The following is a 12,725-nucleotide window of genomic DNA, read 5'->3' on the forward strand; positions in this document are numbered from 1 at the left end:
TTGAGATGGTACAAGTGCCAGTCTTTGGTCTTCCGGAGGGTTTGCTGTTTCCCCGGTTCCACGCGGGTTTGCCTGAGGGTGAGACAAAGGAGTCTTTCCTCGACCGCGTGGAGGCTTCTGTCCGGAGGATAGTTGGTAAGATTTCGGAGAAGGAGTATCTCCAGCGGAAATCTGCGCTGGGTACAATGCCGCGCTTCAATCGCGTCTTTGAGGAGTTGGGCATTGAGTACAATGACTACGTCATTCCTCCAGACGTGCTGCTCGGCTTGGAGAAGAAGAAGGACTCTTCGAAGGCTGTTGCTGCAGCTGAGTCGAAGAAAAGGAAGGGTGGTGGGTCTGTGAAAGCACTTGCGAAGAAGCGCAAGGCGGAGGTTCCTCTTGAAGCTCCGGTGGGGTCTTCTTCCGCTCGGTCCTCCGCTGCCGAGTCCAACTCGGTGGATTTTGCCCCGCTGGAGGTTGCGAAGGCTGCGCCTGCTGCTGGGGCCCAGGTTTCCCGTGCGGTCTCGTCTGTGTGCGCGCCTTTTGCGTCGCTTCTTAGGGAGGAGTCCTCCGACGCTGAGGCCCCTAGGGCGAGTCCTGCGCGGGTTGTGAGTCCTGCGCGGGAGGCTTCTGCTGGAGGAGGATCTCCGCCGAAGGAGAGGCAGGGGGAGTCCAGCGACGAAGCTGAGTCTGCCTCTGTTCGGAGGATAAAGAGGACGGAGGATCTTTCGCGTCCGGTTGGAGATGGTATAAACTCATTGTACATGGGTAAAGATTTTAGTTTGGTTGATTCTGGTATTTCTGCATACTTTGATTGTCTTGGTCTTATATTTTTGTATATTTTTCAGAGGATGTTATTGTGGGGCTGGCTACCGCGGAGGAGTTGGCTAAAGGCGCCAGCATCGCGCAGGAAGGCCTTGTTGTTCCTCCGCGTCGTGATCCTGCGCCCTCTGCGCTGGCCAGCATGCCTTCGCCCGCTGATGTGCTTGGTCCTGGTGAGTTTCTTCTTTTTTGTTTATTTCAGTGAATTTTTTTTTGTGGTTTGTGCTAAGGTTGGTTTTGGTTTTGTGCAGATGCTTCTGATCCTTCGATCACAGGTTGGACCGATGCACTGCGCGAGGTTCATTCTTTGGTCGGAGGTTCGTTACCTGGCCTCCGCTATTGGTATTTTTGTTCTTACGCTTTTTCCTTACTTCTTTTTGCTTTACAGATCGTTTTCGTCAGAAGCTCCGCAGTATGGATTTTGATACGCTTCTCCGCGTGCAATATGAGCACCATAGCCTTGTATGTTTGAAATGTGTTTTATCTTCCTTCGCCGTTTTTTGTTCGGAGGTTTGCTTTAATTTGCTTTTTGCACAGGGTCATCACATGGCTGCCGCCTTGGAGGAGCGCTGCTCCCGGGAGGTTATTTGCCGTGATGAAGCCATTGGGGCTCTGAAAAAGGAGAACGAGGCCTTGGAAGCTGAGAAGGCTCGTTTGGCGGAGGAAGTCCGGGGGTTTTCTTCGACCCGACAGGAGCTTGAGGCGTTAAGAAAGGAGAGGGATGAGCTCAAGGCTGGATCGGAGGTTCTTAAGAAGGGGAAGGAAGAGGCTGAAGCTTTATCCGCTGCCCTCCGTGAGAGCGCTTCCCAGCTTGATAAGGCGAAGGACTTGGCCGTGCAGCGTGCCGAGAAGGCTGAGGGCATTGCTGACCGCCTCCGCAAGGAGCTTGATGCCGAGCGGACGTCTGCTGCTGTGGTGCAAACACGCATGCAGAAGGCGGAGGAGGAGGCTACGGCTGTCATCGGGCTCTACTGCGGCTTGATGGCGCAGTTCGGAGGTAGCACCTCTGCTTCTCCGACCGGCAGTGACGTTGGGGCTAGCCTTGCGTGGCTCAAGTCTCATATCAGCATGCTTCCCGATTTTGTCGGGGGAGCAGTTGATTTTGGGGCTTTGGCTGCGGTTAGCTCCTTCGCTAGGCTTCTGCGGCGCGGAGGTTGCTCTCAAGCGGAGGAGGTTGCCAAGGAGGAATTTGCGTCGGCGGAGGACGTTGGTGAAGGCACCTCGAGCCTGCGCAAATCAATCCGGAACTTTATCAGTTCGTTCTGGATTAGGTTTGGGCGGGCTGAGGCGAAGAAAATGGCGGAGGCTCGCCGCGCTGAGGTACGCATTTTTTCGTTGCCCTTTTTGTATTGTGCTTATTTTTCCTTGGTTTGAGGCTTTTTCTTCGCAGGATCTTGCTAAGAAGAAGGCAAAGGCTGACAAAGCTGGTCCGTCACGTCCTTCGGCTCAGACTGGCGCGGAGGATCCTGAGGCCAGTGCCAAAGCTCCTGAGAGATCTGGTGACAAGGCTCCAGGGGAACCCGAAGCTCCTGCCCCTCCTCCGCCACAGGTGTGAGGGTTTTTAGTTTGTAGGTTTTTCTTTGTTTCTTGCGTCTGCTTCTCATGCGACGCTTTATTGTAAAAATATCAGAGGATCTATTTGGCTTGTAAGGACTTGTTGGGTGTGTAATATAATGGCCTGGAATTTGTTGAATGTTTTACACTTTTATCCTGCGTAGGTCTCTAGCGGAGGACCTACGCAGGATACATATGAAGCTCCGCTTTCCATTTTTTCCAATGGAATTTATGTTTCGGGGGACTTGTGGGAATATTGGCGAAGTACCTTTCCTAACATGAGCGCGGTGGATATGTTTGAGTTTGTTGAGTTTGACATTGATGACGAACGATCTGAATTCGTCCGGTCGCTTGCGTGCCGAGGTTCTTGGCCTCCGGCCTAGGTGGGTTTTTGTTTGGCCTTGTCTCAGATTGTGTTGTTTTGTTTGATTTGATTTTGATTTGATGTATATCTGCAGACGTCGTACCCGATCCTTCGCATCTTTGGTGAGGAGGTGGACGAATCTTTCTGGCTGGAGGATCCTGACGACATGTATGAGCGTTTTCTACCTGAGCGCGCGGAGGTTCGGGATTTAAGCTTTCTAGGTTGTTTGGGTCCTTCGCTTGGTTCAGTGGTTTTTAAGCGGGTTTATCTGCGCAGGTTGTTCGGTCTCCTCCTAGACGTGACGTTCTTCCTCCGGATTTTGTCGAAGGAAGCTACGTGACTCCGGTAACGTTCAAGTGCGGCGACCTATACGCGAGTGGCTGGTTGATAGACTGGTGGAGAGGCGCGCGTCCTTTGCACAATATGGATGATTTGGTCGAATACGTTACTCAAGATTATTGTAGCGATTTCAGGATCTTTGGTGACTCGTACGTGAGATTTGTACGTGACCCTTAGATCCTTCGTCAGTTATATTGACGAAGGATCTTAGGACACTTAGCTTATCATAGATAGGGAGGGATTTTTCATTTGATGTGAACAATTGTTGTACATACTGCTTATTATAAATAAAGACAAATTTTCTGAGTGCTTTGCTGCAACCTTCGCGACCTTAGTGTTGTTTTTGTTTCAACCTTCGCACTGTGATTATTTTTGTTTGTTGAATACATCACAACATCATAGTGGTGTTGATCCTAAGGATCTTTGTGTTGCTGTAGCGTTTGCATGCTTGGTGTTCGATGTTGCGAAGGCGCTGGTGGTCGCGTAGGTTGCGCAGGTTTGCTGTCCCTTGACCTTAGGACCTTCGCTTGTTTTGGTGCGAAGGAGCCTCTATTGAATTGAGCTCATGTTTGCCTCCGCTCGACTCCCGTGGAGTGTTGTCGAGGGTAACCTTCGGGTACTTGAGTCGGAGGTTCTGAGGGGATGTTACGAGACTTCGTGCGATACCCTTCAGAGACCTCCGATTCTAGCTTGCGGTGATTTTTTTGGCTGTACATGACTTTGTGGTCGATGTTCATCACAACGCCGCGGTTCTAATTTTATGAAGCTTCGTGCAATACCAATTTTTTGTGTTGCTATGAGGCTAACTCCTGCCTCCATGGTGGCCTAGGTTTTTTTCCTTTGTGAGTGCTGGGCTTGCACTGGATGTTTGGGTCTGTGTGTGTTGGTCCTGACTGAGGGTGGGGGCAAGGTGAGCCTGGTTTTATAGGCTTTCATGCATTTATTGCATGTACTTTGTTAGGTTGGGATTTACTATTGAGTTATTATTGGTTGTTGTGATTGTTGTAGTAGTTGATCCTGCTTTACTTGACTGAGGATGATTGTAAGCTTTGCTTTATTTTCACACTTTGTGTGTTAGAGGCCTGCTTGGATTAGCAGGATACCTTCGACATTACATTGGCGAAGGTTTTGTAATTGTTGGCGAGGTCTGCCTTGTGAATGTGAAACCTTCGCTACCTTTTGGCAGAAGTTGTATAGCCCCTGATGCCTGATTGTCTTCAGGACTTTGTCAGGTTTGAAGGTTTTGTCCCTTCTGGCCGTGTTGTGATGCCTGAGAAGGACAGGGCTTTTTCACTTTTGGCCGTACTGTCCTTGCTGCCCGGCTCTTGGCTAGGTCTTTTGCTAAGGATGTGGTGTTTTTCCACCATTGAGGACGTTCCGAGCTTTTTTAGCCTTTGGCTGAAAGCTGCGGAGGGTCCTTGTAATCACGTGAAGTGTCGTCGAATGCTACAGCCTTGTTGCTGGCTGTTTTTCGACTTTTGAGTTTTGCTTCTAGGGTGGATTCCTCTTTATATCTTAGAGGTTTTTACATAGGCTCTGCCTCGTTAAAAAGCTCACCTCCTAGGAGGAGTACCCCTGTGAGAAAAAGAGTGCAGACCTCGGATTGCAAAAAAGTAGAGAGAAAAAGAGAAATAAGTGTATCTAAAAACATGGATGCAGCCGCTTATTTTGCAGGGGTCATCCTTATACTCAAATGTAAAATCTTCGTAGATTGTCGATATTCCACGTGAGGGTGGAGGTTCTTCCTTCGAGGTCTTTGAGGTAGAAGGATCCCGACCTTCCCGCTTGTATTGCTGTATAAGGTCCTTCCCACTTGGGTTGCAATTTTCCAGCATTTGGGTGATCTCCTTTTTTCCTGAGTACCAGGTCCCCATCTTGTATGTCTTTCCGTACTACCTTGCGGTCTCTCCATTTTTTGGTTTCTTGCTGGTATTTGGTAATGTTCTCTACCGCTTCCAATCTCACTGATTCCAGGGTTTCCTTGCAGTATTGTTCATCTTCAGCCAAGAGCTGCTTCGTGGAACGTAGGCTTTGGTGTTTGATTTCTTCTGGCAACATTGCCTCCTCCCCATACAAGAGCTTGAATGGAGTGAACCCAGTTGCTCTCGAGACTGTTGTGTTATGAGACCACACAACTCTGGGTAGCTCGTCAACCCATTTCCCCTTTCGTAGGTTGAGTAGAGTTTTGGAGATCGCGGAGAATATTATTTTGTTTGCTCTCTCTACTGCCCCGTTTGACTCTGGGTGGTAGACGGATGCGAAAGCAATTTTGGTTCCTATGCGATGGCAGAATTCCTTGAAACTGTCTGAATCAAACTGCTTCCCGTTATCAACTGTGAGCAGGCTTGGAACTCCGAATCTGCAGACTATGTTCTGCCAGAAAAATTTCTTGATTGTTTCAGAGGTTATGGTTGCCAGTGGTTTAGCTTCGATCCATCTTGTGAAGTATTTGATGGCCACGACGGCGAACTTGTTTCCCCTGGGCAGTTGGCATCGGTCCTACCAGGTCCATTCCCCATCTTTGCAACGACCACGATATTGATATGAGCTGAGTTGGTGCTGAAGGTCCTGAATGAATTGGTGAGAAGGTTTGGCAGGCTTTGCATGTCTTCACTATCTCTTCAGCATCTTTGATGTGAGTTGGCCAGTAGAAGCCTTGTCTTAATGCTTTTGCAGATAATGCGCGGGGGCCGATCGATGTGAGACCCGCACATCCCAGAGTGTATCTCTTGCAGGAGTTCTCTGCCCTCGGTTTGTGATATGCATTTCAGCAAAGGTTGGACTACACCTTTCTTGTACAGGTTTCTGTCAATGATGGTGTAGTTCCTTGCTCTTGCTTCCATTCTCTTGGTTAATGCTTCGTCATCTGCGGCTGTTTTGCCTTTGAGGGAGTCAGCTATTGCCTACCTCCAATCTTCGCCTTCTGTCAGCAGGACTGAGCGGAAAGCTTTGGGCAACGATTCAGTTGCGGGTGCTCCAATGATTTGGTAGAAGGTTCCTTCTGGCAAGGGGGTGTTGTTGGCTACTGCTTTGGCTAGCTCGTCTGCCTCGTAGTTCTCGGCTCTTGGAATGTACTGCAGAGTGAACCCCTTGAACCTTCTCTCTAGGCCCCTTACGACGGCCAAATATTTTGCCAGCTCGGGGTTGTGCGCTAAGTATTCCTTCTCCACTTGTCCTGCCACCACCTGGGAGTCTGTTTTGATAAGCAGGGTTTTGGCTCCCGAAGCCTTAGCTTTGTTCAGCCTGAGGATGAGTCCTTCGTACTCAGCTATGTTGTTTGTTGCTTTGAATTCGAGTCTCGCAGCATATTTCAGCTTGAGCCCGGATGGTGCGATCAGAACGGCTGCTGCTCCCGCTCCTGATTGCCCCCAGGCGCCATCTGTATAGAGTGTCCACGGCTGGTCTACTACCTTCTCCTCTTCTTTGTTCGAAGGTGTCCAATCTGCCATGAAGTCAGCCAGAGCTTGAGACTTGATAGAAGTTCTAGGGACATAGGTGATGTCAAACTGTGATAGCTCAGCTGCCCATTTCCCTATTCGTCCGGAGGCCTCCTTGTTCCTAAGGATATCGCCCAAGGGCTGTGTAGTGGGTACTTTGATCTCATGGCTTTGGAAGTAATGCTTGAGCTTCCTTGATGCGCACAGGACTGCGTACGCGATTTTTTCTATCTCCGTGTAGTTCAACTTTGCTCCTGACAGAGCCTCGGACACATAGTAGACGGGTCTTTGCACTGTTCCCTTACTATCACTTGCCTCGTGCACCAAGACAGCACTGACGGCGTGCTCGGAGGCAGCCACATACAGTAGCAAGGGAGTGTACGGCTCGGGCACGGTTACTACCAGGTTCGTCACAATGTAGTTTTTGAGCTACCTGAAGGCCTCTGATTGTTCCGGGCCCCATTCAGTTTTGCCATCTTCTCTTAGCACTTTGAAGAATGGTATGCTTCGCTCCGCCGATCTTGAGATGAATCTATTGAGGGCTGCTATTCGACCAGTTAACCTTTGCACTTCTTTCTTGCTCGAAGGTTCTGCCATTGACATGATTGCCTTTGTCTTGTCTGGGTTAGCTCTGATTCCTTCAGAGCTAATGATGTACCCCAACATTTTTCCCTTGCTGACCCCGAATACACATTTTTCCGGGTTGAGTTTCAGTCCGGCAGATCTGAGGTTGGTAAAGGTTTCCTGTAGGTCCTTGATATGATCCTCTTTGCGTCTGCTCATGACGACAACGTCGTCGATGTAGGCTATGATGTTTCTCTGCAGCTGACTTCCTAGAGCCTTCCCCATCATTCTGGAGAAGGTTGCTCCAGCGTTTTTGAGACCCTCTGGCATTCTGGTATAGCAATACGTGCCGAACGGAGTCGTGAAGCTTGCCTTTCCCTCATCTTCCTTCTTGAGCCAAATTTGGTGGTATCCGGAGAAGCAATTAAGCAGTGAAAATCTCTGGAAACCGACGGCTTTGTCGACAGAGGTATCTATCCTTAGCAAGGAGAAGGAGTCTTTGACACACGCTTTGTTGAGATCTGTGAAATCTATGCACATTCTTATTTTGCCGTTCTTCTTAGGGACCAGGACCACATTTGCCAGCCATTCTGGGTACATGATCTCTCTGATGACATTTGCGTTCAGAAGTCTCTGCACCTCTGCCTTCGCCGCTAAGGTTCTTTCTTCAGACATCTTTCTCTGCCTTTGTTTCTTCGGCCTCATTCTTGGGTCGGTGTCCAGTGAATGCTCTATGATGTCTCTGCTTACTCCCCGCAGGTCAGTGGCACTCCAGGCAAAGATATCCTGATTCTTCTATAGCACGTCCAGCAGCTCAAGCTCCTCCTCCAGGCTAAGGGTAGCAGATATGGTGACCTTCCTATCTGGTACCGCCTCCTGCAGAGGGACACTCTTTGTTTCCTCCTGATCGGCCAGGTCTGTCTTCCCCCTTGGCATGTCTGGTGGCTGGCAAGCTTCTTCTTGCGTGGAGTCCACGGAGTTTATGTTCCGGAAAGACTTGTAGATTGCTTTCTCTATGTTCCTTGCTTCTTTCTGACTTCCGTGAACAATGATCACCCCGTGCAAAGCTAGGATTTTCATGCACAGGTATCCCATATGAGCTGCGTTGAATCTGTTCAAGAACCCCCGCCCGAATATGGCATTGTATGGGTAATGCAGGTCTACCACATCGAAGGTGATGTATTCTGTCCTTGCGTTTTCCGAAGTGCCAAAGGATACAGGTAAGGCGACCTTGCCCAGAGCGTGTATCTGCTTTCCTCCGAACCCGACCAAAGGTGATTCCAAAGGTTGGAGCTGGCTTCTGCTGAGCTTCATTTGATCGAAGGTTCCAGCGAATATTATGTCTGCGGAACTTCCTGAATCTACTAGTATCCTGCTGACTCCCCAACCCGCAATATTCATTGTTATGACCATTGCATCCGTATGTGGGTAGCTTTCTAACCTTAGATCTTCCTCGGTGAAGGTTATTGGGGTTCTGGACCAACCGGTGCAGCGGACCGACCTCTGAACTGCAACATTGTTGACGAGCCGAAGGTGATCCTTCTTCTATTTCTTTGTCTGGAACTCCGTTGAGGACCCTCCAGCTATTGGCAAGATCATCCCAATCGTGGGCAGCGGTGTATGGGGGCCGATCTGATTGTTAGGGTGGGGTTCTGGTTTTGGGGGAGGTGGGGCTTGGATTAGCTGCAGCTGGTTTGGTGGAGGAGGTAGCGACTGCTGGTGGGGCTGTGGGGTTTCGATGTATGTAATTTGTGGAGGTCGGGGTGGTGCATGGGTTGGCTGCAGGTTGTGCTCTGCGGGCTGCTGCACTGGGCGCCAAGCTGGTAGGAAGCTGGGATAGTAAGCGGAGGCTAGCGCGCTAGGCTGAATTGGAGCCGGGTGCTGCTGGCCCGATCCTCCGACATATGATTGGTAGAAGGTCTGTGGGAATGTGTGATTCACCTCCCGAGGCTGAGCGACCGACAGTGGAGGTTGCGGAGCCGACTTACTCTTGATCCTCTCCTGAGTTTCCTTTGCATCCGGGCAATCTCTGGTCGAGTGACCCTTCTCCTCCCCGTGGAAGAAACAATATTGCTTCCGCTGCCGCTGCTTCTGATTCTTTTTCCATCCTCTGTTCTGACCTCCTCCTCCGGCTTGGTTGGGTCCGCGTTCTGAGTTTCGCGGTTCTATTGCCGGACGGTTATGCCCCGGCTTGTCGTCCCTTGGTTGCTCAATATTCATCATCTGCCCACCGGCCTCTCGCTGTGGACGGCGCTCATCCTGGCTAAGGTTCCTCTTCTGCGAGTTTCTGTCATTGCTCTGCTTCTTCTAAGAGTTCTGCTCCTCTAGCCTTTTGCGGAAGTCGTTGTCCGACTTGCAATACTTCTCGAACTCATGGTACACCTCGTGCATGGATGCTGGCTTTTCTCTAGCCAAGTGGGCTGCAAAGGGTCCTATGCGAAGGCCTTTGATGGCTGCCTCAATGGCAACCTCCTTCGGCACGCCGGGGGCTCTCACCTTAGTCTGCACGAACCTCTAGAAGTAGTCCCGCAGTGCTTCTCCCTGACCCTGGCGACACTGGAACAGGTCCGTGGAGGTCAGTGACTCAACAGCAAATCCTTGGAAGTTTGCCAAAATCTTGTCACGAAGGTTCTCCCATAAATAGATCGACCCAGGTCTGAGCATCGAGTACCACGCCAAGGCATCTCCTTCAGCCGCGATTACAAAGGATTTTGCCATCACAGTTTCATTCCCCCCAGCTGAAGCCACGGCCGCCTCAAAACTCATCAAGAATTGGCGGGGGTCCGTCGTTCCGTTGAAGTTGGGGAGCGTGATCAGCTTGTAGGTAGTTGGCCAGGGTGAGGTCTTTAATCCCTCGGACAGAGGGGAACGAAGGTCCAAGGTGCTCCGCAGCGTGCCACCGTAGCTTGCCGGCGGCACATTTACCGTCGGACCGGCGCTGGGTAGAACAGTGGGCTGGATCGTCGGCTGAGGTGGAGGTTGCATGCTAAGGATCTCTGCCTGCAAGATTGAAAGCTGCTGCCTGATCTCAGTAGCTTGCGCTGCTGCCAGCGTTGCCTCCTGGCTGGCGGCGTAGGCTGCGGCGATCCGGTCTCGCTCTTGCTGAAGGTTCTGCAGCTGCGCTTGCAGCAGTTGAAGCTCTTGCGTAGCTGTGGGTTGTGCCGGCCCTGCGGTTGGAGGAGGATCCTGGCTGGCCTCTGGCTGCACGTTTTCCGGGTGCACATCCTCAGAGCTTTCCTCCTCCATGGTCGCATACGCACTCCGCACGGCCCTCCTTGGCCTTCCTCTCTTGGAGGACTCCGCTTGAGGTCTTGTGGTGCTTGATCTCTTTCTAGCCATCGTAGGTGATTTTTCGGAGCCCCACGGTGGGCGCCAATGTTGGGAAGTAGCGCACCGCACTCCCCAGCAACACAGTGAAACGAGAACCTTCTCACTCGGTGCCGTGAGAGGCTGAACAGTAACGAACAGTGGGCTCAACAGTAGGTGAATACAATGAATGCTCTCCCTGTTCCCAAGTGTGGTTACACCCCCTTTATATAGGGCACGGGAACCGACCTAACATGATTACAAAAATGCCCCGTGACGGTGGGGGAATATCCCAGCATATTCCTTTGTTACAGTCTACTGACCCTGAGTCGTTCGTGTAATTTCACACTGCGAACCCCGCGTGCGTCTCCTGTCTAGGGCTTCAGCTGGTCGGAGGCTCGGATCCTCCGCTCGTCTGCCGATCCTCCGACGCCCATTTGTCGGAGGCTCCTCAGCCTGGCCGTGCCGGAGGTTCCTCGGCTCGGCTGCTCTGGAGGTTCGCCGGCCACCATGGCCACCGATCCTCCGACGCTTCCGCGTCGGAGGTTCCTCAGCCTGGACGTGTCGGAGGTTCCTCTCCTCCGCCGCGTCCCTCGCCATCCTCGGACTTGGGAGGATCGGAGGTTACTCCTTTCTCTGCTTGTGAGCCTCCGCGGGTGTCTCTGTCCCTGCATACACTTGGCACGACAAAACGAGTCGTCAATGTTAGTCTTCCTCAGGATCCTCCGCATGGAATTTGCACGGAGGTTCCTAGGGTGAAGGATATCCTTCGACGCTTCATATGTCGGAGGTTCCTCGGGTGAAGGATATCCTTCGACGCTACCAGGGGGAACGATGCGGCCATTCCCCAACACCTGCTTCACTTTTTTTTAAGTTTCGCTCTATGTTTCTCAGCTCTGCTTCATGTTTCTTGGCGAAACAGGTGCAACTTCACAAACTCTAAAAGAGTGAAGTTGAGATAACACCCAAATGAGTGCTCTAGAAACTTTTTTTGTGTGTGTGGAGATGCTCTATCATGGAGTTTGTGGAGAAGGGTTGGTGTAGTAGTCCCAAAGAGCACTGTTGCGAAGTTGATAGAGGTAAAAAGCGGCACACACGCCGCCACCAAGAAGTGACCGAGCACAAGTTCGGGTCAAGCCCGCCACAACATGATTTAGTGTAGTGGGTTGGTTTTGTCACTTGAGCTGCTTGATGGAGGAATTATTAGAAAACTTAGGCCAGTCCTAATGGAGTTTTATACATATTAAATATGCTAATATGGTACTATATTAATGAAGAGAGATATGTTAAAAGATTTATGAGAGTAGAGATAGTTTCATGGAATGAAACTCTTCTGTATTGTTTTCAAAATATAGACCGAGAAGTCGCCCAAAGACAGTGAACAGACATTTCTAAAACTATAAAATCTGCAGGAGATAACAGGCTTGGAATTTCGGAATCTCCTATGGTCGGAAATTCTGATTTGGGATAAAAAATTCTGACCTGGGTAACATTAAATCTTAAATCAATTAGGATTACACCTATATAATTGAATCTACTTGTTACCCAAGGTTGCTAGATATGTTTTGAGTTGATTTCTCGCAATACTGAAGTTGGGCCTTCACACAAGCGTATAAGGACACTCACAATGCAGACTCTATCATGGAGTCTTAAGCTATTTATTATCACAGAGTCCAAGACAATTAATTACATATTATTTATGGTATTTTACTGATGTGGCACCATATTTATTGAAGACAGAGATAGAAAAAATAAGACTCCAAGTCTTATTTAGACTCTAAGTCTATATTGTTCGAGATAATAAATAACTTTAGACTCTATGATAGAGTCTGCATTGTGAGTGCCCTAAGTTCACCGGGGAGAGGCTTCACCTCCAACAATAACAAACGCTTCACTTAACGATGAACAAGTTCCACAAGTGTCTAAGGGTGGCATTGCTCTCCTGGATTAATCACTAATGCACTAGCGTACCTCCCAATGCTAATGATACTAATTATATACCGTAATATTAATATTCTTTTTGTATAAATTTAGTTAAGATTGAGCACATATGACTTTTCAAAAACTGAGAAGTACATATAAAAAGTTTAACAGCTGATTTGCCATTCGGCGGGTCGTAGCATGTTTTTTTACAACAAATCGTCGCGTGTTTGGTTACTCCTACAAAAGAGTTCAAGATGCCAGGATCAAGACACAGCTGGTTGCGAATTGAGAGAATTCCCTATGAGCTACTGTAAAAGAATATAATTTTTTGTGAGCCATTAAAAAAGTTCAACGGACTTTAGTACCACTACTCCAAAAAATTTTGCTCTCCAGGCCACTGTTCGTTAGATTAGACTCTACCGGTGTCAAACCGCGGG

General features: G+C 49.7%; 1 protein-coding gene across 1 annotated transcript; it reads right to left on the minus strand.

Annotated features, from left to right (window-relative positions):
* LOC110433765 lies at nt 7,855–8,472 on the minus strand. The gene has a single exon (XM_021456334.1). It carries the CDS (start codon nt 8,470–8,472, stop codon nt 7,855–7,857), a length of 618 nt encoding a protein of 205 aa, XP_021312009.1.

The sequence above is a fragment of the Sorghum bicolor genome, chromosome 3 (genome assembly GCF_000003195.3).
Source record: "Sorghum bicolor cultivar BTx623 chromosome 3, Sorghum_bicolor_NCBIv3, whole genome shotgun sequence".
Lineage (NCBI taxonomy): Eukaryota > Viridiplantae > Streptophyta > Magnoliopsida > Poales > Poaceae > Sorghum > Sorghum bicolor.